The following is a 25,810-nucleotide window of genomic DNA, read 5'->3' as shown; positions in this document are numbered from 1 at the left end:
TAATTTATATCTAAAATTTCAATCAAAGTAAAATTTCTAATAGTTCATATTCAATAAAAAAAATTGTTTTTAACATTATCATAATTTCAAAAAATGACCTCGTTTATCGAAGATTTCAAAAATTTTAATAGTGTACATTTTTCTTTTAAAATTCTGTTATTTTTCAAGAAAATTTAAAAGATTTATCTTTTATTTGAAATTTCGGAAAGTTTCAGAAAAAAAACAAAAAATTCAAAAAATTCCGATGCAGACCGTAAAACTATGATAAAAACAGATGAATTTTGAAAGAGTCTATTTTTAAAAAAAATATATGACAATAAAATTATTATAAATGAGAGTATCATGACAAGTTAAAATCTTTTAATTGAGTTGGTATAGTATGGCAGTCTTTTCTCTTATTTTCGGTGACATTTTTTTTAACAAATTGGGGGGTGTTTTTGGTATTTAGGTCCAAGATAGTAGATTTGTTGGGTTATCTCATCTCCAATCTCATGTTGTTTTATTTTGGATCAATGTTAGTTCTATCTCATGCCTACTATACAATAAAATCTTATTTTGGCCTTTAAAAGAAAAACTAATGTTCGAATATTGTTTTATTTTGGATTAATGTTAGTCCTAGGATACTGTAATATTGGAATATCTCATGCCTACTATATATAAAATATAGCCTTTAGAAAAAAACTAATGATCGACAAATGAAATATATCAAGATTAAGATAGGCTTGACATTCGAAGTATCTTTAACTTCTTAATAAGACTTCTGTTTATTAACACGGAAAATGACGATGTTTTTAAATATTCTAATATTCATTTTCTGACTAGTACAAAAATAATATTAGAATTATTGATATAATACTTATTTTATTAAAAAAAATATATAAAATTTATAAAGAATGACAATTTTGTAATTAAAATAAAAATTCTAATTTTAATATTAATCATTAATACCTTATTTTTAAAAAAAATCTCTATACTTTTATTACAAATAAATATTTTAATATAAGATATTTGTTTCTAAGAAAAATAAATATAAAATAATAAATAAATAAATTAAAAAAAACACACATATATATATATATATATATATATATATATATATATATATTATATATATATATATTCATACCTACTTTAAGAAATATTTAATGTGATACTAAAATTTAAATCTGTATATAATTTGATTTGGAAAAATTATATAAATAATTAAAATTATATATATAATAACTAAATAATTAAAATTGCCGCTAAAAATTAAAAAAGTCCGCTTGTAAAACCTACGCTTGTAAAATATATTAGGATTTCACGACCATTATATATTCTCTCTCAATTCTTCTCTCAGTCAATCAAACTTGAAAAGTTCTCTAAAAAATATACAGAATAAAAAAAATTCTCTAAATAAATTTTGAATAATCACAAATATAATCCCTTTCTTTTAGGTTTCAATCGAAATAGAATCGACGTTTCCTTCCGCTTGCCACACGCTGCCGTGTCAAGATCTTTGGGGTATGTCCTTTGACTTATAATTATTTTTCTTAAACCCTCAATCAAATTTAGTTAGTTTTGTTTAACTTGTGTTCTTTGGAAATAAAGTTTTATATCACTTTGGTTGAAAATTATAACTCTATTTTTTTATATTAAATATGTTATTTGATACTTGATTTTCAGGTATTGAGGTTGAAGATGTGAGAAATTCGTGCAAGAATTTGAACATTCAAAATAGAGGAAATTGCTTTTCACACAAATCACACTGAAAAATCTTAACAGAATGATGTATGTTATGTTTGAATGATGACAAAAAATGATTGAGATGAAGCACACAAAATGGTTGAAAAAAGGTAGTTAGATTCAAATCAAGAAAAATATGGTTTGAATTAAATGAGAAAAAATGAAGTGAAATAAAAGAAATACTAAAAAATTGAAAGATATGCCAATTGATTTGGATCAGAGAATACATGTTTCAAATCACAAGCCTTCTGATTCGAATCAAGAATAAAAAGTGATTCAAATCAAATGGTCTATAATTGACAGGATTTTTAGGCAAAATAATTTGATTCGGATCATGTTGAAAGTTTGATTCAAATCAAATCAAACAGAATCAAACATGATTTGTAAAAAGTGGAATTGATTCAGATCATGAACAAATTATGATTCGAATCAAATCAGACAAAATTTGTTCATATAAAAGTGATCAGGATCAAGTAAAAAATTTGATCAAGATAAAATTTTTGAGTTGAGCTACTGTCCAATTTGATTAAAATCATGAATTCAGTGTAAAATTGTCTTATTAAAATTAATCTTGTAAATCTCAATTTTTAAAGTTTTCAAAAGCTTATTGAGATTTTACCTTTAATCAAATTTGTTGAAAAACACATGGGGATTTTATTTCACTATCATATACTATTGATTAAAAAGAATTTTGATCAAATCAAATATAATCAAGATTTTATGCATGCTAAACATGAGAAATGCAATCATGAAAGAGACTCAACGAGTCAAAATAAAAACATAGATGAAAGTGGTACGACAAACAACAAAATAACTGAATAGTAGAGACATGCAACTACATTTTCTTCTTTCCATTCTACCTCCAATATGAGTACATGGTCTCTATTATATTTTCTTAGTAACGAAAAAATGATGTTATCCCAAATTGTTAACAATCCCCCTTGACCTTCCTTCTGATGCCATGAAAGTAAAGTCACAATTTGTCGACTCCCACATCATTACACTTTGGCTCTTGTCCACGACTTTCATTTTTGGTTCTTGAATACATATCATATTTGGTTTCTGATTCATAATTAATTTTTTAACTTCCTTTTTTTTAAATAACCCCCATAATTACCTTATATTGTAGTTGATCAATTTCATGAAGATAATATGTTTATGAGCACCAATTTCGGATCACCGCTTTTAGTAGCGATCACCCCCTCTCCCATCTTTTAATTTTCTTTATTTGGTGCCCACTTCTAATGTTAATTCATGTAATATTTCCGCTTTCCCTCCCTTGTGAACACTAATACAAATAATACATTTCATGACAACGATTTCACCTTATGTATAAAAAAATTGAGGTAAAAATCCTGGAAGCGCTTTGTTTTTTTTTAAATATACAATATATTATATCTGTTATTTTGAAAACCGAAGGGTAAACTTATTAAGTATACATGTTTCGAATTCCAGCAACTTCATTTTATATTTTTATCTCATTAAAAGTGGCGCATTCTTAAATATTTTATTTTTAATCTAAAAATACGCCACTTTTCACTTCGGGTTTCTTTCCAATCGAGGTGCATGTGTTTCTCTTATATATATAACTGTAGTTTGTAGTATTCAGTTTCATTTGTCTAAAAAACACAAACATAACCCTTAAAGAAAAATTCCTAAACAATGAGATCTATAAACACATATCATATTCAATACGAAGATGTTATGTGTTTAGTGCTCTCGTTTCTTCTTTAGAGATCCAAATCTTTTCTTTTACTTCTTCTTCAGAGATCTGGTACATCAAACATCATTACTCATATTGTTGTTATATTGTTGTTGTTGTTGTTGTTGTTGTTGTTATTGTTGTGTTGTTGAGATCCGAAACCCTAAAGGTTTTCTTGTTGTTTTTGTTGTTATGGATGTTGTTTTTGTCGATGTTGTTGTTCTTGTTGTTGAGACCCTAAACCCTAGAGGTTGTTTATTGACGTTGTTATTCTTGATGTTGTTATTGATATTGTTGATTATTTTCTGTGTTGTTGTTTAATGTAAGTTGTTATTTTTTAGTTGAGTTTATTAAGTGTATATGCTGTATTTTAATTGTTATTATTGTGTTTGAGTTTGAGATTGATATTGATATTGAGATTATATTTTTTGTGATTCTTTGGGCAACTCTCATCTTGTTCCGTCAAGTTGAATTTATTATATCTAATGTCGATTGTTTGTTTCACTAACCCCTATTTGAACATATAACATATTAGTTTGATTTTGGAAATAATCATATAAAAATTATATTGTATCTAAAACTTATATTACACTGATTAATATTTTTCTACCATTCTGCAACTCATCATTTATCTCATGTTGTTTTATCGTTAAAATCTCTCTAATACTTCTAGTTTTCATTCAATTTTATTCCATATTAGTTCATTTTTCAAAGCATAAAATCTTATTCTTTCAAGAGTGAATTAGTAGAAAACAAAGTGTTGAATAAATAACTTAAAACATTGAAGGGATTTTAACCATGAAAGAGTGTGAGATGAATGATGAGTTACATGATGCTTCAAACTCACTAATCAATGTAAGTTCTTCTTCAAATATAACGAAATTGTTCATATAATTATTTTTCTAACCATTTTTGAGAAATTATATGTTCAGTATAGAGTTTAGTGAAATAAGCAATCCACATTAAATTTAATAAACTCAAAATTGTTTTACCCGTCAGTTATATGAGATAACCGAGGTGAAAATATGGTATGTCAGTCGGTGAAATGTCAAAACCGATAGGACATGTGTTTTCGCCATTTCAAAATTCTAAAAAGGTCTCCCAGTGATCGAACCCATGTCCTTTACACATACCCGTTAGATTTTTTAAAACCAAGAGGTAAAGTGTACACTTTTCATGACGCCTTTCATTACTTCGCTTGTGAAATCTAGATAAGACCTATTTTTCAACCGAGGTAAAAGACGTTTTTTATTGTAGTCGAACTATGCCATAATCTTTCCCAAGTCCCATGCCCTATTGCAATTTGTTTTGCATCCCCATGTAAAAAAATCCAGCTACTATTTTCCAAGTTGTTATCAAGTAAAATTAAACTAGGATAGTCATTTACCTGGATATTAGATTGATTACGTTGACTATATGTGCATTTAGTAGTTGCATTCTTCCATTTCCTTTACGTTTTCCTTTTATTCTTCATGATTTCACGCCTTCGTCTTATTCTTTCTTTGTAAGAAAGGAATGCTCTATCACCGCTCCTCCCGTATGTTGTTTCTCTTCTATCTTGTGTTCCAGTTACTATCTTGTGTTCCATTTACTTTAGTGAATTGTTCTTGCTATTGAATGAGAGTATATCCCTTCTCAATATTCAACACATGTCTTTTGCCATTTTCTGTATTTGCCACATAGTAGTAGTTATTGCCATAGATATTGTTCACGTTTTTTTGTTAACTTCCTGGGTGGTATTAATATTTTCGCGGCCCACTCCTTTGGCTATTAGGATTAACTTCTTTAAGCCCAAAGTTATCTCGTTGCATTGTGGTTGACCCACTAAATTTGTATTCACTTCCTCTTGAGTCGTCCCCATGTTGACTGCATTTGAATCATTTAGTTAATAATTGTTTTTAATTGGTTGGGCCTCACTTCTCATTACCTCATTATCACCTTCACATGCAAGTTCATTCACTTTGTTTCCTTCTTTAATTGTTGGCTCTTCATCTGTTTTACCTTTTCCTCCTCTCATGTTTTCTAGCGCCACTTCATCTAACAAATCTATGTTTCCATTGGTCGGTTGCCCTTATGCATTAAAAGACTTTAACCTTCCTAAAGCATTCATTAATTTGTCATAATTATCTTCTATCTTCAGTAAGTTCTCTCTGTCTTCCACTTATGTTGTTGACGGAGGAATGAATGGCTCGTCAGAGCTGGTTGAAACATCATCTCTTTCACTTTCCGAATCTTGTATATCGATTGAACAATCACATAATTCCTCTATCAATCTAATGAGGAATTCTTCCTCGTTAACCTTTAGTTTTATCACATTATTGATGAATTCCAACATGTATGTTCCTACAAGCAACCGAGCCACATCTAATCTTTGCATGCTTTTTATCATTGGATCTATTTCTATTAATGTTCCAAAATTTGTTACTAATGTTGAGAACACCTTCCTTCTCCAAGCATGTACCGGGACCCCGAGCACTCGAACCCACGCGAATCGTAACCCCCATGAGTCTTTTGATTCCCATTTCTCAATATTCTGAACCATTGTTGGAATACAATTTTAGACTCCTTCACCAACTCGTTCAGGTCTTCATCATCATCAACCTTTTAAAATACTATGTCCTCGAATGGAATCACCTTTATTGATGCAATTCCTTCATCAACCATAAGATCATGCATTTTATTGGCATTGCGAACAAACCCAACAAAACCTTTTTTAGCCCAAGTCATCTCTTAATTGTTTATTGTTATCACCATTCCAGCATCCTGCTTTACTTCTTTTTGTTTTCTTTCTTTTAGGTTTGGTCTCCACACCCACATATGAGTATTGTGTTGTTCTTATCTTTTAGTCATTATTGCTTATGCATATGATTTATCTTATCTTTTAAAGTTCTGACCTGTCCCTGATTTGTTCCTCGGCAAGTTGATGTCTCTGTCCTGTTGCTGTTTAGTTTTGATCTTCTCTTCATTCTGCTTACTGAGATTATGAGCACTCAGTTTCCTACTAGGTCTCGAGAACCTGGAAATGTTAGTCCAAACCTTATAGGACCCAAACCAAACATCTCTTAATTGCTCCTCAGGCTATTTTGAGGATTTTATGTTAGCATATCAATTAAGCCAAACATCCGTCCCATCTTGTTCCTTTTCCTTGTTATATAGACATCAGTAACCTTTCTCCAATATTCAAAAGTTCTTCCTATTTCTCTTTCAGTTATACCTTATGGGGGATTATTGACATATAAATTAATATTCCATCCTTGATCAATTCAATCTTGTCGTTATAATAGTTTTTCGGTCTATGAGCTCTCATCCTTCTTAGACATACATAAGTCCATCCCTCGCACTCTGACTCACTTTCTCTATCTCTCATGATTTTAATGTAGCAAATAATATTATCTTTTTTGACTTTGACTATTTCATCATTTATTCTTTTTTAAGTGTCATCTTTTATCACTTATCAAATTACAGAGGAGGTATATACACTTGTCAAATTACGGAGGAGGTATAAATAATCATAGAAACCGTTTTTCTGAAGAAGTTAATCTAAATTAAGAAACATTTTAAAAATGAATGGGTAAAGAAGCTTTCAAGATCTAACCATTAGATAAGAACCCATTCTTTGGAGTTTTGTTTTTTTCACTCACCACTTCCAAATTCTAACTTCCACGTATACACAAAAATTTACCCGAAATACAAAGAAAAATATCTTATGATTACAAAGGAGAAATTAGTAAACTCACACAATATGATATCTTACCTTATCACCATGAATCCTTTCCTACTTTCATTCCCACCGTTCCTCCACTTCCATAAATATCACACTCCTCAATCCATTTCCCCAAACCCTCACTCAATAAACCCTAATTCCCCTTCTCACAACCTTATCCATTTCCTCAACAATGTCTACCTCTGCAACTTCCCTAGCCCTTCCATTTCTCCCAACCAAAACCACTCTCTCTTCTCCACTCTCTTCTCCACTCTCTTCCTTCTCACTCAACACTACTTTCAAACCGTTTTCCTTTGCCTCTCTTCGTTCGACCCTGTCTCTCAGTACCCGTTTTGTTTCCCGTGTTGCTGTTTCGTCGGAGTTTGACCAGGAAGAGGATACTTTTGAGGACGGAGATACTCGTAGTTACTCTGCTAACCAGAGGCTGTTTGTTGGGAACCTTCCTTTCAGCGTTGACAGTGCGCAACTCGCGGAAATTTTTGAAAGTGCGGGGAATGTTGAGATGGTTGAGGTAGTTTTTAAAGTTTGTTTTTTTATGGTTTGAAGATAATGGGTTTGTGTTAAACTTACTTGGGTTAGTGTCAAATTGTGAAATTTTTGTTGTGTTTTTGCAGGTGATTTACGATAAAGCTACCGGGAGAAGCAGGGGATTTGGTTTTGTTACTATGTCTTCCGCTGCTGAAGTTGAGGCTGCTGCTCAACAGTTCAATGGTTATGTGAGTTTATTAACTATCATCATGTGTTTGATAATTGTTATGATAATTTGTTTGCAGAATTTCATATTTTGTTAGTTTTTTGAAATTGAGTAGGGTAATTGATGTATGTATGTATGGGTGAGTAACTAAATCCAAATGTTGTTGTTGGGTATGATTATGAATGTGAGTTATGTACTCTAGTACTCAATTTTCTCATATGTTATCACAACCATAAAAATTATGATATTAAACTTCAAAATTAAGTATAATCAACGGTTTGTTTATGTATGGATGTTTTTTCAGAGTTAGTTGAATTGCTGAGTAAAACTAAAGTTACTTGTATTTAGGTGTATGGTTTTAAAAGGTGAGTGTTTGATTTTGGGTACATGGATTTTCATAAAATGGGGCTATGGAGATGATTACAGTAGTAGCTTATCCATAGCTTATCCATTGGAATTCTTATAAAATGGGTTTATATGATGTGAAATGTGAATATGTTTTACTATAATCGTGATGCCGTGAATGGATTTGGCCATATTGTATATAATATCTGAGGAAATATTTGTTGGAAATTTACAGCTAGTGGATGGAAGGGAATTGAGAGTTAATTCTGGACCACCTCCACCACCTCGTGAGAACTCTCGTTTTGGTGACAATCCTCGTTCTGGTGGTGAGAATTCTCGTTTTGGTGACAGTTCTCGTTCTAGAGGTCCTCCAAGAGCTGGTTCAGATAGCGAACACCGTGTTCACGTGGGTAATCTTGCGTGGGGTGTTGACAACGCGTCACTTGAGTCATTGTTCCAAGAACAAGGAAGCGTTATAGAAGCAAAGGTAATCTATGATAGGGACAGTGGAAGATCTAGAGGCTTTGGATTTGTGACTTTCAGTAGTGCTGAAGAGGTCAACAGGGCTATTCAATCCTTAGATGGCGTGGTAAGCACAAATCCCTCTTTGCAAAAAGATTATTTTATGAATGTATGAATTAATTGTGGTTTGAAAATCTACATATTAGAATTCAAGCAATGATAATATCTTGTTGGTGGCATGTATGACACTGACACTGTACACACCTTTAATCTGGGATGTTGGTGCTACATGTGTATTTAACCATTGAAGTCTGATATTATCTTGTATTGGTTTCAGGACTTGAAAGGCAGAGCTATACGGGTTGCACCCGCAGGTGCTAGACCAAGTCGTCAATTTTGAGGATTTTACCTTTCACTTGACCAAGAGAGGATTATGGTACTAATTTATACCTATATAATGTTATCTGCTGTGATCTAATGCAGATTTTCCTCAAGAAATTGGGCTGATTGTTGTAACTTGTTGTTAGCAGGTAGTTGGAAGTTATGTGCGGCGTTTCATCAATATCTCACAACTGTTTGCAAAAGAATTCACTTCATACTTGGTAACTGTATCTACACACAAGTAGCAGTACCTGACAAGCTTCTTTCTGAAGAAGAGATAATACTCTCTGGAAATATGAATATGTGCTCTAGATTTCAGTAGTTTTTATTTTAAACTGATTTTGTAGTCTGTATTTTACCCGCTTTATTAGTAAAGTAGATTGCTCGATGATCGATGGTTACCTCAATTCAATTTTGTAATGATAACATGGATGCGGATTTTTACTATCATGATTGTGCCTGTATAATCTTCAACCGCAAATGTATTCAATGGCGTGCTTGTTTGGTGAAAAAATATGATGTTATTTATCGATCCCGAATCTATCTATTTTCGTATTTTCAATTTGTTTTTATGATAATGACGACTAAGCTTCCATGGCCAGTAAGTTGAGTATTTAAAGACTAACATGTCTTGTGTTGTGTGTGGCTGGGCACCTATCTCTTTACTTTAGATAAAAGCCACTTGTAGTCACAGAAATGTTTGGTTTGGGGTGGTTGTGATATGTGACTGATGCAAGTCCAGCTATGACTTCAATGCTATGATATTGATTATATAACCTTTCCAATTTTTCTGGACACCATAAATAAATCTCAACATTTTACCCTTAATTGTCTCACCCTAGTCACGGTTATACTGCCTGGATTTTGTACTATGCTTTGTTATATAATCAATGTTAAAATAGAATAACAGAACTTTTAAATATAACTGTAAAACTGATTTATATTGATATAATCACTTCTATGACCAATTTTTTTTTACTTGAATGAAATGATTAGAGTCTCTTTCGGCATAACTAAAAGTTTCTCGAATAATTAGTATCTGTAACTGAGCACAGAAGATGTTGGATTTAAAACACAAACTAACTGCAACTGATGTTGGGTTTAAAACACAGACAATTCCTGTTATTCTTCATTACCTGTCTTAAATACTTGGCATTCAGCTATCTCACATAGTCACAAATCCAACCAGTTTAGAGATTAACCATTAGATTCATCAGAGTTTAATAAATGAGAGAATTTCTACATGTATTGAGCAGAAAAAGTATCTTCTGTTTCTTTTTACTGATTAACTTTTACAGCTCAATTTTCATAGTCCTACTCCTACATTATGTCTCATTCAATTTCATATTCTCTCTTCATTACTTTCATCTTTTTTTTTTATTTCAGAAAAATATTACGTCCATACATCAAATTCACCATGAAGTCCGAAGACTTTGAATGCAGTATCAAATTCACATGTCTTACCAAAAAGACTATTGCACCTATGGTTTACTTTACTTGTTCTGCTTTTCAGTCACATGATGTCTGCCTAAACAATGGTATGGAAAATTAGCTTTGAGATTTTGTGGTTGAGCTCTTACATCAAATCCTTTCCAAATAGTGTTTTTTTACACTTGTATATAAGTTTTCTTGCAGGGTAAAACTTAAACTATAGAGCAATGGTTTCTGTTAAATCAAGATCTGTAAGGTTTGCATAATCTTCTCTTTAATGTTGTAATTAATGCGACTTATATAAACTTATATAGATATTACATTTAGATTCTACTATATGATTATTTTCAACTTCATTTCCTTTTGATGATTTCTAATCTCCGAAGCATTAGTCCAATGGTTTGAGTTTGGACACCAGGTGAGTTCTATGTAGGAGGTCTAGAGTTCGATATCTGCTACTAAAATTTGGCTGATAAAATAAATTTACCTTTTGGTTTTCAATTTTATAAACTTTTTTGGTGCTAAAGTAGTGTTATTATGAACTCAGGTTTCATGATGATCTTGAAAAAGAGAAGTTAAAGGAAGTTGAAGAAAATCAAATGGAAATGGCGGCGTATGAGATGAGCAATCAACACAAGCATGTAAGGGATGCGAAAACCAAGCCATCATCAAATGGAAAAGACCTTTCAAGAGTGTTTTCTGAAGATTACGACGCAGAAGAGATTTTAATATTAGATCCTAGAGGACCGAGAGTGAATTTATGGAACAAAATATTCTTAGCAGCGTGTTTGATATCGCTGTTTGTGGATCCGCTTTTCTTTTACTTACCTGTTGCTAAGAAAGAAAAGTGCATTGATATGTCACTTGGTCTTGAAGTTTCACTTACCATAATAAGGTCATTGGTTGATGCATTTTACATTGTTCAGATTTATGTTAAGTTTCAAACTGCTTATATCGCTCCTTCGTCTCGTGTTTCTGGTAGAGGCGAACTCATTATTGACTCCTCAAAGATTGCATCGAATTATCTCAGTAGAGACTTTTGGTTTGATCTTGTTGCCGCACTACCACTTCCTCAGGTATATTTTCACCCTCCAAAAGCGTACATTTTTCAAAGAATCGACTGAAATTTGTAGTTTGCGAAGTTGGCTAACTATTTGATAATTTATATACGAAGTTAGGTACTGATTTGGGCTGTGATTCCAAATCTGAGGGGGTCAGAAATGATTGCGTCGAGGCATATATTGCGCCTCGTGTCCATTTTTCAGTACTTATTGAGGTTGTATCTTATTTATCCTCTATCGTCTGTAATTGTCAAGGCGAATGGAGTCATGATGGAGAAAGCTTGGGCTGGTGCAGCTTATAATTTGACACTCTATATGCTTGCTAGTCATGTAAGTTACTTACATGTTAAGCACTTATGCTATAAGCACTTTGTTGCTTTTGATTGATTTCTTAACTTTTTCTTTATTTCAAAAAGGTTTTAGGATCTACATGGTACCTGTTATCGATTGAAAGACAAGATGAATGCTGGAAGAAAGCTTGTACACTTGAATTTTCACATTGTCGGTATCATTATCTTGACTGTCGAAGCCTTGGTGATCCGAATAGGAATTCATGGCTTAGATCAAGCAATGTCTCTGGTCTATGTGATAATAACAGTGCCTTCTTTCAGTTTGGAATTTTCGCCGATGCTTTGACTTTGGAAATAACTAGCTCGAAATTCTTAAACAAATACTATTACTGTCTTTGGTGGGGATTGAGGAATTTAAGGTAACTCAAATTTTGGGTGTAAAAGTTTGATGATTCATTGAAGAGAAAATTTTGTCGATCTTTGGTTCTAACCGATTCTATGCTGAATTTGCAGCTCTGCAGGACAGAATCTCTTAACAAGTACACATGTTCCAGAGATAAATTTTGCTGTGATTGTTGCAATTCTTGGGTTGGTGCTTTTTGCACTACTCATAGGCAATATGCAAGTAAGTCTTGTTATTTACCTGTCTAGCTTAATTAACTGCTTGTGTAGAAGCAGTTTTTACAACAAAAGATTAACAATTTAAGCTATACCGATCGTGTGGTTAATTTCTTTTTGATTAACAGACATACCTTCAGTCGACCACTATACGGTTGGAGGAGTGGAGAATAAGAAGGACAGATACCGAAAGATGGATGCATCACAGGCAGCTCCCTCGTTACCTGAAGCAAAATGTTCGACGCCATGACCAATTCAGATGGGTCGCTACTCGTGGTGTCGACGAGGAAGCTATTCTTAGAGACCTTCCTGTGGATCTAAGACGTGATATTAAACGCCACCTTTGCCTTAATCTAGTTAGACAAGTAAGTGATAGTTTTCATCTATGATACAAATAGGGTTTTAACTTTTAATCACAGTCAATTCGTGCAACATTTATTTATCATATTAATATGTTGCTTGGGGAACAAGCAAACAAAATAACAATGAAGTATTTATTGGGCACAATTTGCACAGGTACCACTATTTGATCAGATGGATGACAGAATGTTAGATGCAATATGTGAAAGGCTGAAGCCAACTCTATGCAGTGCCGGAACTTGCATAGTTCGCGAATGCGACCCTGTCAACGAAATGCTCTTCATCGTTCGAGGACGCCTAGATTCCTGCACAACCAACGGTGGCAGAACTGGTTTCTTCAACACCTGCAGAATAGGCTCGGGCGACTTCTGTGGTGAAGAGCTTTTACCATGGGCCTTAGACCCTCGTCCAACCGTCGTACTTCCTTCTTCTACTCGAACGGTAAAGGCCATAACCGAAGTTGAAGCTTTCGCACTCATTGCCGAGGATTTAAAATTTGTAGCAGCGCAATTCCGCCGCTTACATAGCAAACAACTGAGACAAACCTTTAGATTCTATTCACATCAGTGGCGGACATGGGCGGCATGTTTTATACAAGCGGCTTGGTTTCGGTATAAAAGAATGAAAGAGATAAACGAAGTTAAGGAAAAGGAGAATCTTATGATGATGGCAAATGTGAACTATTATGGACATGATGATTCTCAATCTTTTTCTGCACCTTTGCAGGCTCCAATGGGATCAAGTTATTCAATGTATTCTGGAAAACTTGTAGGTAGTTTAAGGAAAGGTAGGAGTATGAGATATGGGTCTGAACTTGATCTTCTTGGTGCATTAAGGAAGCCTCTTGAACCAGATTTTAATGATGATGGTGATTAAAGAAACTTAAGGAATGAAAAGTTGTTTGCATGGAGAAGGTTTATTAATGATTAGTGTTTGTTAATGTATGTGTTAATTAGGATCATTAGTAGTAGACTATGTGTTCTGCTTACTAGTTAAATTAGTTATAGTAATACTTTGTAACTATGATGAACTTTTATCAATTTTAGGCTAGGATAAAGTATCAAGGATGGAATTAATGGAAATGACATAGGTATGAAATGAAAATTTGCATGAATAACCCATTTGACCATTGCTTTTCAGAGCTTTATGTAATACTCTTTTGTCATATGACTTAAAAAGTGATTTTCAAATCTGCAAATTTTTTATCTAACTTTGATTTTTCAGGATCAAGTTTATCAACAAATTTAACATAAATTAATTCTTCAACAATATTGGTTTCAGTGTTATACACTATATAGCCTTTTGAGCGTTCGTAGTATCCTAACATGATACACTTTTGAGCTTTAGAATCAAATTTGTTCAAATTATCTTTAGTGTGAATAAAATATGTACAATCAAATGGATGAAAATAAGCAATGATGTGCCTTTTGTTCTTTCCCAGTTCATATGAAGTCATACTCAAAATATGTCATATAGAGATCCTGATATGAATGTAACAAGTTGTATTCACTGCTTCTGCCCAAGTGCTTTGTCACATTAGTCTCATTGATCATGGTCCTGACCATTTCTTGTAATGTTCTATTTTTTCTTTCTACAATTCCATTTTGCCGAGGAGTGTTAGGACAAGAGAAATCATGTGAAATGCCATGTTCATCAAATAATTTTTTAAGGGTTTTGTTTTCAAATTCACCACCATGATCACTCATGATCTTAACAATTGTTAGACCCTTTTCATTTTGTATTTGGGAGCAGAAGGTTGTGAACACAAAATGTGACTCATCCTTGTGTCTTATCTGCTGTAGTAACAATAATGACTAGTCTGTACTTCTTGCCATTTACTGATGCAATTTTCATTGGCCCAAACAGATCAATGTGCAAGAGTTCCAAAGGTCTCAAGGAACAATACTTTTTACATGCCTCACGAAGAGCATCTAAAGCAAACTTCAGATTTGGGAGACCTCTGACAAGGTTTAGCTTGTTAAGCGTAGAGATCCTTCTCATGCTAACATGACCCAACCTTCTATGCCAGGTCCATTGCTCTTCATTCACAAACATAAGACATTTAACATTTTGATTTTGTAAATGTTATTTTTCCTTTTTCCTTTGAAGGGTACATAACCATCTTTCTGACTAACAACTTTACAAGACTTCTGATTGAAGATAATCTCATAGCAATTGTCACTTAATTGACTTATGGATAATAAATTATGCATTAGGCCTTCAAGACATCAGACATAGATGAAAGAGAACTGTTACATAGGGTTCCAGTACTAATCATCTTACCCTACTGATCTCCTCCAAAGCCTAATGAGCCTCTAGGATTAAGTTCAAACTCTTGGCACATATACCCTCTTTCCGTCATATGTCATGAGCATCCAGAGTTCAGGTGCCATGACTGGTGTCTCAACTTGATTATTAAGGATATCTGCAACATATATTATTTTATTTTTAGGCACCCATCTCTTTTTGGGTCTTTTTTATGGTTAGTCTTCTTAGAGGTTTTATTACCCCAGGGTTTGTGAGCTGAATCAGTGTGTGTGTGTGCGACCATAAGTGAAATGAGAATATAAAGCCTTTGGATTTGTGGCATTTTGTTTAGATTTAGGTTTGACCCTAGAATGTTTGGGTGTCTCATAACCAAGTCCTCTTCTCTCATTTCTGCTTACACCATAGATCAATGAAGCCATCTTACTTTTGTCTATGTTCTTAGCTAATTTTTTTTGAAAAGCTATATCATATTTACTAGATATACATCTAGCATTCACATGAGCTGTTAAAAGAATTTCCTTTCCAAGTTTTCCGTTTTTGCTTCCGAGAGCAAGCTTTTATTTTTCTAAAAACTCAACTTTTTCTTTAGACAAGAGTTTTCTTTTATCAGCTCATCATGTGCTCCAGAAGGATCAACATGAATCCTTTTTAGTTTCATGTGTTTTTCTTGGAGTTTTCGAATCTTTTCAAACATTTATAATAATGCTATTTCAATTTCAATACGAGTTAATTGAGAAAATACCTCTTATGATTCTGAATGTGATTCTAGTTCTGAATCTTCAATACCTTCCATGAACACTACGTTAGCTTGTACCTTTTCAGAGTCATCTTCTTAGGAGTCACAGTCGTCCCATGTTGTCATTAAACCCTTATTCTTCTCTTTGGAGAATCTTTTCTTCGGCTTTTCCTTGATGAGTTTGGTACACTCATTCTTGTAGTGACCTGGTTTTCCACATTCAAAGTCGGTACACTCTGTGTCTATCCAAACTTATCTTGTCCAGAGTTGACTCAAATATTCATTCTTTTCTATAGCCTCTGAAGTTGTTCTATCTTTGTTCCAAAGATGGTTGACTCTTCTGGACAGAAGTGACAGTTCATCCTCATAATCAAAATCTTCTTCAGATTCTTCTGCTTTGGGTTGAAAATCTTTGGCCTTTTTGCTTCAGGGCCACAAACATTTTCGTCTTTGAGACTCATCCTGTTTTAGCTCGATCTCATGACTTCTTAGAGAACTCACTAGCTCTTCTAGAGTTGTACTGTTCAGATCCTTTGACACTTTCAGTGCTGCCACCATTTGTCTCCATTTCTTCGACACGCTTTTGATGATTTTCTTTACATGATCTGCAGTAGTATAGCCTTTTTTCAAAACTTTCAAACCAACAACAAGAGTTTGAAACCTTAAGAGCATACCCTCAACAATTTCCTCTTCTTCCATTTTGAAAGCCTCGTATTTTTTAATCAAGGCCAGAACCTTGGTTTCTTTCACCTGCTAATTTTCCTCATGAGTCATTCCTAAAGAATCAAATATAGACTTAGTTAAGTCTCAATTTGTGATATTTTCGTATTAAGTGTAGGAAATAGAATTTAGCAAAATTGTTCTTGATCTGTGGTGATTTTTGTTATCTTTCTTTTGAATTTTACTCATTTTGCTTCTGTCAAGCTTATCACCACTTGGGTTCACATGATGTGTGTAGCCATTTACTACCATATCCCATAAATCTGCATCATATCCAAGGAAGAAACTTTCAATTTTGTCCTTCCAGTAATCAGACTTTTCTCCATCAAAGATTGAAGGTTTAACATAGTAATGATCGTTGTTGTTTGTATATGACTTCTCAACAGTGGTAGATGCCATTTGTGTTTCAATAAAAAAGCAGGATCTTTATCTGACACAGTTAAGTATTTTGACACAAAGATGTCAATACCAAAACTGACGCTCTGATGCCAATTGAAGGTTCAAGAAACATAAGAAAATGGTGTGTGTGTGTGTGTGTGTGGGGGGGGGGGGGGGGGGGGGGGGGGGGGTTGAATTGAGTTTCAAGAATGATAATTTTTCGCAACCATAAAACAACAAACAAAATGATAAGTAACACAAGGATTTTTAGCCTGATTCGCTGTTAACAAGGCTACCTCCAAGGACTTAATCCAATAATCAAATATGGTTACAAATGCAGTAACAACCTGTCCCGACTTTCTTCAAGAATCTGACCCAACTGGTCTCCTAAGAAAACTGACGATCATTGACTTATTAAGACCTGACTTACATGGTCGCTTAAGAAGATTTCTCAATAACAACTTGTTACTTACTTTTCAAGAGCCTAACCTAACCTGGTCGCTTGAGGATTACAATAAAAATTGTAATAATAGTTTTTGTATTTACAAATGCTTCTTAAAAGCAGATACACAAGTTTACAATCAAGTTCTACACTTAACAAGAATATATAATGTCTTTGTTCTAAGTGTATAAGTGTAAGCAACACTTCTTATTTGTTTCCGAGTGTGAGCGTTTATGTATTTTAATGCGCGTATCAATTCTCTGTTCGTCACGTTCTTCAATCTTCAATGTCCCCTTTAAATAGATGCAAAATAGATCCGTTGGAGGTGAAGATGAAAATTTCCTCTAAGTATCCATTGGAGAATATCACTTCAAACGAAACACTAGAGTGACGTTGTAGTATATAATTGGTGAAGATGATTGAACAGACAAGACTTCTTCTACACAAAATACATTACTTTATGGAAAAAGGAGATTTGCTTATGTACTTCTATCACATCAAATATTTTGTTAACTTTTGGACAACTTCCATTCAGAGTCTTCTGATATTTGTTGTTGAAGCTTGAGTAGCGTTTCCAAGGTGTGTCTTCATAATCTTTGGTGAGACTTCATAGTCTTTGGATGTTGGGTTCTGATACTTCACAAGAAGATAGTCAAAGCTATTTTTATCAGAGTCAGTCTTGAGAACTTCTGTTCAGAATGTTGACTTTGATAGATCATAGTTGACTTGTTTGAACGCTTCTTTTCTTTGATTCAAAGTCTAAACATCTTCTGAGTCAGAATATGTGCCGATTTTTCCTCACACTCAGCAAACTGGTTAGAGTACAAAATTGTTCTCTTATATTTTGTTATCATAAAAACTAAAGGATAGTTGTAGAACCAAACTTGTTCCAACAGAGGAAAGTCCCTTTTTTCCTCTTTAGAAAGTAAGGACATTCAGTTTTAAAGTGTCCAAAACCTTCACACTCAAAGCACAGAGTACCTTTGATACCATTTAGATTATCTTCATTCATGCCTTTGTCCTAGGAGATGATGTCAGACCTCTTGTTATGGACATTAGTCCTCCATTTTTTGTCCAGGTTCTTCAAGGATTGGTTGAAATTTATCCTAAGAAGAGCTATAGTATCCAAAAGGCTTTCTTCTTAATCCCATTGACCTCCTTCAGTATTGGAAACAAATGTTATCCATTTGTTCTTCTTTTTAGACCTTTCATTGATGGATATCTCAAAGGTTTGCAGGGAACCAACGAGTTTATCAACCTTTATATTGCTCAAGTCATGCGCTTCTTCAATAGCATTTACTTTCATATCAAACCTCTTAGGCAATGATCTGAGAATTTTTCTAGAAATATTTTCTTCAGACATCTCTTCACCTAAGACAAAAGAAGTGTTATCACGTAATCTGATTTGGAACTCACAGATAGATTCATGTTTGTTCATCCTCAAATTCTCAAACTTAGTTTTAAGCAGTTGCAACCTTGACATACAATCTTTAGAGGTGTCTTCATGTGTAGTTTTGAGAATATCCCATGCTTCTTTCTCTACTAAATATGTGTTGATCAACCTAAACATGTTCTTGTCCATACCATTGAAGATAACATTCAAAGCCTTGGAGTTTCCAAGAGCTTCCACATCTTCTGCATCAGTCCTTTTAGCTTTTGCTTTTAAGCTCGTAGTTCCATTTTCAGAAGTGATCGCTGGATGTTTCCATCCTTTTTCACAAATTTCCATGCTTTGTTGCCCATGGATTTGACAAAGACCACCATCATTACCTTCCAATAGTCATAGTTGGTGCCATCCAAAACTGGCGGGTTGTTGACTGATCCTCCATCTTTCATTGTGTCCATATGATCAAAATTTATCTTCCCTAGAGCTCACCCAACAAGCTAGGGTACCTACTATGATGCCAATTGAAATTCTATTCCTCAGGGGATAAATGTCGAACACTATATCTAAGGCCAACGCATCAAATGTCTTCATGTACTCCATAAAACCTCATAGGTGTACATGCCTGTCCTCCATCTCTTGGCCCGCGTGGACCCCGCAATGGTAGGAATAACCATCCTCTCACAAATGGACGAGAAATGCTCGTATATCAAACACTGCACAATAACATAGGAATAATCAAGAAATGTCATAAAAAGAACTAAAATAATAAGAAATATTAATTTTTTTATACCCGAAATAGACTCATATAATCGACAAGTTACTGTTGGTGTAAGCCCTAGAGGCCAATACTTTTGGTACTTGTATCAAATTATTTATTAATAATAAAAGGCTTTTCTTTATTACGTTTGTTTAATAAAGTCCCTAGGATAGCTAGTCCGTTTAATGTATCAAGTGTGACTTGATCATGAGATCACATTAAACATAAGGACACTATTCTTAAAGTATCCGTAGTCGAGCTTTATTGTGAAGTGGGATAACATTAAAGCATTAAGACTATTATGTATATAGACTGATGATCACATCTCATGGATCATGGATAAAGAGTTATCAAGTCTTAAACATAGGTATGAATATTAAGAGTAATATTTATACCGGATTGACCCGCTATGAGAATACTATATAGAAAGTTATGCAAAGTGTCATAAGTCATTCTCATGATGATAATGGTGTATACCACTCTTCGACCTGAAACCACTATGGACCCTAGGTGTAGAGTCAAGTGCTTTATTGCTGATCCAACATTGTCCGTAACTGGATAACCATAAAGACAGTTGATGGGTACTCCACGAAGCATGCTGAGGGATATGAGTGACCTAGATGGAATTTGCCCATCCTGCATAACAAGATAAATGTCTATGGGCCCAATATTGAACCGGAAAAGGATGACACGGTCTATGCCTTGTGTTCAATATAGACATAAGGGCAAAAGGGTAATTATGCACATAAGCATTATCACAGAAGGATTTGTCAAATCACATGACATTTTCGTGTCTTGGATAGCAGTGATGTGTTGCTAGATACCGCTCACTGTTTATTATGTTAAATGCGTGATTTAATATAATTGCCAACGTCGCGAAAACCTACAGGGTCACACACAAAGGACAGATTGATGAGAGATAGAGTAACTAAGAAACATCGTAAGGTACGGTGCACTTAAGTGAGTTGTGGAACATCGTAAGGTACATTGTACTTAAGTAGAATACGAAATATGGTAAGATACCATGGGCTTAAGTGATTTTGGGCATATTATAAGATATGGGCCAAAATACACTTAAGTGGGCTTTTAGCTTGAAGCCCACACAAGTGGTTCTATAAATAGAACCCTTGTGCAGAAGCATTCATTGCGGTTGCATTATTTTCATTTTCTCTCTCTCTCTCTCTCTCTCTCACACACACACACACTCAAAGCCTTCATTCGTACCAGCTAGCACTGAGATTGAAGGAATCCGTTCGTGTGGACTGAGTAAAGACGTTGTCATCGTTCAACGTTCGTGATTGCTCCGTGGATCTGCATCAAAGGTTTTGATCGTCACAAGAGATCTGCACTAAAGGTTTCAATCGTCACAAGAGGTAACAATTCTATCACTGATCATGCCCATTCGTAAGGATCATTAAAGGATAATTTTTTTAAATTCCGCTGCATTTTGGATCGCCATTCTCCCTCAGTGGTATCAGAGCCACTTACGAAACCATGCATCCGATAACTGTTTATTTTCTGTATTAACACGATTAAAAGACAGAATGAATCAAAGAATAAACGAGTAATTAAATTGAGATCGATCAAGTTATATATATGATTTAAGTAATCCTGATGCAAAATACGGTATATATGATATACTGTTTCTGTTTCATTCATTCAAACACTTAATGGTTGTTTTCCTTTGAGCGATCAATGGTCGTTTGCTTCTTGATCCGACATTAGTATGGTGAAACAATGACGTGTTGATCAATCATACTGAATCAACAATCGAGATGTGTTTGACGGTCTGAAATTGGTGCATTAAGGTTAATGACGGCACAAATGTTGTGTTGTCAAAGAGTTATGCATTAGGGTTAATGACGACACAAGGGTTGTGTTGTCAAAAAGGTTATGCGATTAGGGTTGTGACTACGCAAGAGTTGTGCTTTAAAGTATCAAATCCTCAATTTTCCCTTTTTCAACAGTGGTAACCGGTTAACGCTTTTGGGGTAACCCGTTAACCCGAAACAAAATTCAATTCCTGGGCAGATTTTTCAACATGTAACCGGTTAACACATTTTGGTTAACCCGTTAACACGAAACAAAATTCAATTCCTGGGCAAATTTTTCAGCATGTAACCGGTTAACACATTTTGGTTAACCCGTTAACCCGAAACAAAATTCAATTCCTGGGCAGGTTTTTCAGCATGTAACCGATTAACACATTTTGGTTAACCCGTTAACCCGAAACATAATTCAATTCCTGGGCAGATTTTTCAGCATGTAACCGGTTAACACATTTTGGTTAACCCGTTAACACGAAAACATAATTCAATTCCTAGGCAGATTTTCAGCAAGTAACCCGTTAACACATTTTGGTTAACTCATTCCCGCTGACCGGGCAGCGGACCCCCGACTAACTCTGCGTAGTGTGATCGGTCGCCGAAATTTAATTTGGTTTTAATTAATTAAAGGAATTAAAATTAATAATAATAATGTGTTTATTATTATCTTGTGGTGATCGGTTATAGCCTTAGATTTCCTCTATTTTGTTTTGGGTTTTAGAATACGACCTGCGTGTCGTGCCTCTCATTTTAATCTCTTAATCTAACTTCTTTTCTCATCTCAATCCCTCGTATGTAAAATGAGTTTCTTCTGTGATGTAATGTTATGAAGAAAGAGAAGAATTCAATATCAAAGGAGGACAATGTTATGAAGAAAGAGAAGAATTTAATATGAAAGGAGGACAACCTTGAAGATCTTGCTTGGAGAAGCTTAGATCGTTATTAGGTTAGCTTAGGTTCTCCCATTGGCTTGGGAGAACAATTGCGTTAGGGGCCATAACTGTTTCATTATGTATGTTGATGCATGTGATTGTATGTTGATGTATGTGAATATATGTTGATGCATGTGAGAGACGATTTATATGATAAATAAGCCGGTGTGATCAGAACAATTGCAATTCCCTCAAATTAAATATTAAGTTTATGCTTTCCAAGTTTTAGCACTCATCAAGATTAGTATCGGATAATGTAGGTTTCGCCTACGCGAGGTGCATGTTCTATATTAGTAAGGTGCGATGGGATAATTGTAATATCCTACTGCTAAGACAATGGGTCAAACTTAACTAAACAAATTATAATAATATTATATATGTCTGCTTTCCAAGTTTTAGCACTCATCAAGACTAGTATCGGATAATGTATGTTTCGCCTACGCGAGGTGCATGTTCTATATTAGTAAGGTGCGATGGGATAATTGTAATATCCAACTGCTAAGACAATGGGTCAAACTTAACTAATTATAATAATATTATATATGTTTAGAAGCAAGAGTTGGGAATGATCCATATGATGGATTGGAATAAGAAGTTATTCACCCAACTGAAATTTTCGAGAGTTGTATGAGATACAATTGGAAGGAGTTCCTACCTAAATAACCTAGTTTTGTGTAATCCGCCTACGCGGACTTAGAACAAAGTGAAATATGGATCTCGACCCACTAGAAAATCTTCCAACGGGATTTTCCGAATCAAATGATGAAGGTCATTTGTTTTGAGTAAAATAGTGGGTGCATATTTAATTAAAGGCCTAATTAAATATGTTAATGATACTTATATTTTCATTCATTCTTATGTAGATTACCATGACAACAAACACCTCTAACAACATTTTGCGATCAATCCTTGACAAGGAAAAATTGTCTGGGACAAATTTTCTGGATTGACACCAAAATCTGAGGATTGTCCTCAAACATGATAAAAAGCTATATGTCATGGAGAAACCTGTTCCTGAAGAGGAACCTCCTAGTTCTGCACCTAAGGTGAAAAGAGATGCTTATAAGAAGCATGTCGATGATGCCAATGAAACTGCTTGTCTCATGCTAGCTACCATGAACTCAGAACTACAAAAGCAACATGAGAACATGACATCGTTCAATATGATCGAACACCTGGAGATGCTCTATCAAGAGCAAGCAAGGCATGAAAGGTTTGAAGTTTCAAAAGCCCCTTTTCAAGGCAAGTTAGCTGAGGTAGCCCCTGTAGGTCCCCATGTGCTCAAGATGATTGGGTATGTGGAAAAACCTTGAGAGGTTGGGTTTTCCCCTCGAAAAGGAACTTGCGACTGATTTGATCTTGTAATCGTTGCCAGATAGATTCAGTCAATTTGTCCTAAATTTCAATATGAATGATATGGACAAATCTCTTCCCGAACTGCTAGCCATATTAAGAACTGTTGAGCAGAATCTGAAGTCAAAAGGGATGTCCATTCTGATGATCGGAAATGGAAAGAGACAAAACAAAAGGCCCACCAAGCAGGGTGATAAAGGGAAAGGCAAGGAAGTTGCCAAACCCAAACCCACTGTTGCTTCTTTGAAGCCTAGTGGAGGCATGGCAAAGGCAGGCACCTGCTTCCATTGCGGAAAGACCGGACATTGGAAGAGAAACTGCCCAAAGTACCTGGAAGATACGAAGAATGGAGTAGAGACTTCAACTTCAGGTATTTTTGTTATTAAAATAAATTTATCTACTTCTGCATCATGGGTATTAGATACTGGATGCGGTTCTCACATTTGTACAAATGTGCAGGGGCTGAAAAGGAGTAGAGATTTGGCAAAAGGTGAAGTTGACCTACGAGTTGGCAATGGAGCAAAGGTTGCTGCTTTGGCCGTAGGAACTTATGTATTGACTTTACCTAGTGGTTTAATAATTCAATTATAGAACTGTTATTATGTACCTGCAATTAGCACGAATATTATTTCCATTTCTTGTTTGGACAAGTTTGGTTTTTCATTTATAATAAATAACAATTGTTGCTCAATTTATTTGAATGATATATTCTATGCTACTGCACAAATGAGCAATGGACTATATGTCCTTGATCTCGAAATGCCTATTAATAACATTAATACTAAAAGGGTGAAACCTAATGAGTTAAAACCAACTAAGTAAGAATATTAAAAACTCTTCGATCAGATCAAGGTGGTGAGTATTTAAGCCTAGAGTTTGATGACCATCTGAAAGAGTGTGGGATCATATCCCAACTTACTCCTCCTGGAACACCCCAATGGAATGGTGTATCTGAGAGAAGAAATCGAACCCTGTTAGACATGATCCGATCCATGATGAGTCTCGCCGATCTTCCAAACTCCTTTTGGGGACATGCACTTTTGACAGCAGCTTACACACTTAACCGCGTTCCATCCAAAAAGGTTGAGAAGACACCATATGAGATATATAGTGGTAAGAAACCACATATGTCTTACATGAAGATTTGGGGTTGTGAAGTTTATATGAAACGACAAATTTCAACTAAGATTGAGCCAAAATCTGACAAATGCTTATTTGTGGGGCATCCTAAAGAAACAAGAGGGTATTATTTCTACAATCCTTCTGAGGGCAAAGTGTTTGTCGCTCGAACTGGAGTTTTCCTAGAAAAGGATTTTATTTCCAAAGGAACCAGTGGGAGGAAAGTAGAGCTTGAAGAAATTCAAGAATCACAAAGCATAAATACACCTATGGAGGAATTAGAGCAGGAAACACAAGTAGTTGTGGAAGAGCAACCTGCTCAAGTAGAACAAGACCAGCGTAGGTCAGGCAGGATACGTTACCTATGTGAGAGATATGGATATCTCATAACTGATCAAGGTGATGTATTACTCATGGATCAAGAACGAAGATGAGCCTTGTGTCTATAAGAAGGTTAGTGGGAGCATGATCGTTTTCCTGGTATTATATGTAGATGACATATTACTCATTGGAAACGATGTCCCTACCTTGCAACAAGTAAAGTCTTGGTTGGGGAAATGCTTTTCTATGAAGGACCTAGGTGAAACAGCCTATATATATTAGGAATTAGAATCTATAGAGATAGATCACAAAACTGCTTGGCCTAAGTCAGAGTACATACATAGACAAAGTGTTGAGACGCTTTAATATGCATGATCGCAATCTGGTTTTGTGTTTTGCTTAAATGGTGGCGCTGTGAGCTAGAAAAGTTCAAAGCAAGATACGGTTGCTGATTCTACAACCGAGGCCGAGTATATTGCTACCTCAAGTGCAACAAAGGAAGCTGTTTGGATCAGAAGTTCCTTAGTGAACTTGGCATAGTTCCTGGCATTATGGATCCCATTGGTCTCTATTGTGATAACAATGGTGCCATCGCACAAGCTAGGGAACCTAGATCTCACCAACAATCCAAACACATACTTAGGCGTTATCACCTTATTCGAGAGATAATAGATAGAGGAGATGTGAAAATATGTAGAGTACCTACACTTAACAATATTGCTGACCCACTGACAAAGCCTCTTGCGCAGCAGAAGCATAATGGCCATACTAGATCAAT

The 25,810-nt window shown here is 34.6% G+C and overlaps 2 protein-coding genes across 6 annotated transcripts; both read left to right on the top strand.

Annotated features, from left to right (window-relative positions):
* Nucleotides 1-7,191: 7,191 nt before the first annotated feature.
* Nucleotides 7,192-9,565, top strand: LOC127097363 (29 kDa ribonucleoprotein A, chloroplastic). Of its 2 annotated transcripts, none has more exons than XM_051035859.1 (5): nt 7,192-7,662; nt 7,766-7,867; nt 8,426-8,779; nt 8,990-9,088; nt 9,183-9,565. In XM_051035859.1, exons 1-4 carry the CDS (start codon nt 7,324-7,326, stop codon nt 9,050-9,052), a joined length of 858 nt encoding a protein of 285 aa, XP_050891816.1. In that variant the 5' UTR covers nt 7,192-7,323; the 3' UTR covers nt 9,053-9,088; nt 9,183-9,565. The 2 variants fall into 2 exon arrangements, with proteins under 2 accessions (XP_050891816.1, XP_050891815.1); XM_051035858.1 differs by having other exon boundaries at nt 9,180-9,565.
* A 172-nt stretch (nt 9,566-9,737) lies between these two features.
* LOC127097361 (protein CNGC15a) lies at nt 9,738-13,983 on the top strand. Of its 4 annotated transcripts, none has more exons than XM_051035854.1 (8): nt 9,738-10,571; nt 10,669-10,720; nt 11,012-11,540; nt 11,643-11,855; nt 11,942-12,234; nt 12,329-12,440; nt 12,562-12,798; nt 12,950-13,983. In XM_051035854.1, exons 2-8 carry the CDS (start codon nt 10,692-10,694, stop codon nt 13,667-13,669), a joined length of 2,133 nt encoding a protein of 710 aa, XP_050891811.1. In that variant the 5' UTR covers nt 9,738-10,571; nt 10,669-10,691; the 3' UTR covers nt 13,670-13,983. The 4 variants fall into 4 exon arrangements, with proteins under 4 accessions (XP_050891811.1, XP_050891813.1, XP_050891814.1 ...); XM_051035856.1 differs by having other exon boundaries at nt 9,738-10,720; nt 11,012-11,359; nt 11,447-11,540; XM_051035857.1 differs by having other exon boundaries at nt 9,738-10,720; nt 11,781-11,855.
* The last annotated feature ends 11,827 nt before the right edge of the window (nt 13,984-25,810 follow it).

Source organism: Lathyrus oleraceus, chromosome 6 (genome assembly GCF_024323335.1).
Source record: "Lathyrus oleraceus cultivar Zhongwan6 chromosome 6, CAAS_Psat_ZW6_1.0, whole genome shotgun sequence".
NCBI classification, from domain to species: domain Eukaryota; kingdom Viridiplantae; phylum Streptophyta; class Magnoliopsida; order Fabales; family Fabaceae; genus Lathyrus; species Lathyrus oleraceus.
Note: the sequence above shows the minus strand (reverse complement) of the source record. Positions and strands in the feature narration are given on the sequence as shown.

Bases quoted from the DNA above. Each gene is read 5' to 3' on its own strand.
- LOC127097361 (XM_051035854.1), top strand. From the start codon at position 10,692: ATGGTTTCTGTTAAATCAAGATCTGTAAG. The intron at 11,856-11,941 runs GTAAGTTACTTA...TATTTCAAAAAG, and splicing joins TCTATATGCTTGCTAGTCAT to GTTTTAGGATCTACATGGTA. The intron at 12,799-12,949 runs GTAAGTGATAGT...CAATTTGCACAG, and splicing joins GCCTTAATCTAGTTAGACAA to GTACCACTATTTGATCAGAT.
- LOC127097363 (XM_051035859.1), top strand. From the start codon at position 7,324: ATGTCTACCTCTGCAACTTCCCTAGCCCTTCCATTTCTCCCAACCAAA. The intron at 7,868-8,425 runs GTGAGTTTATTA...GGAAATTTACAG, and splicing joins CTCAACAGTTCAATGGTTAT to CTAGTGGATGGAAGGGAATT. The intron at 8,780-8,989 runs GTAAGCACAAAT...TATTGGTTTCAG, and splicing joins TTCAATCCTTAGATGGCGTG to GACTTGAAAGGCAGAGCTAT.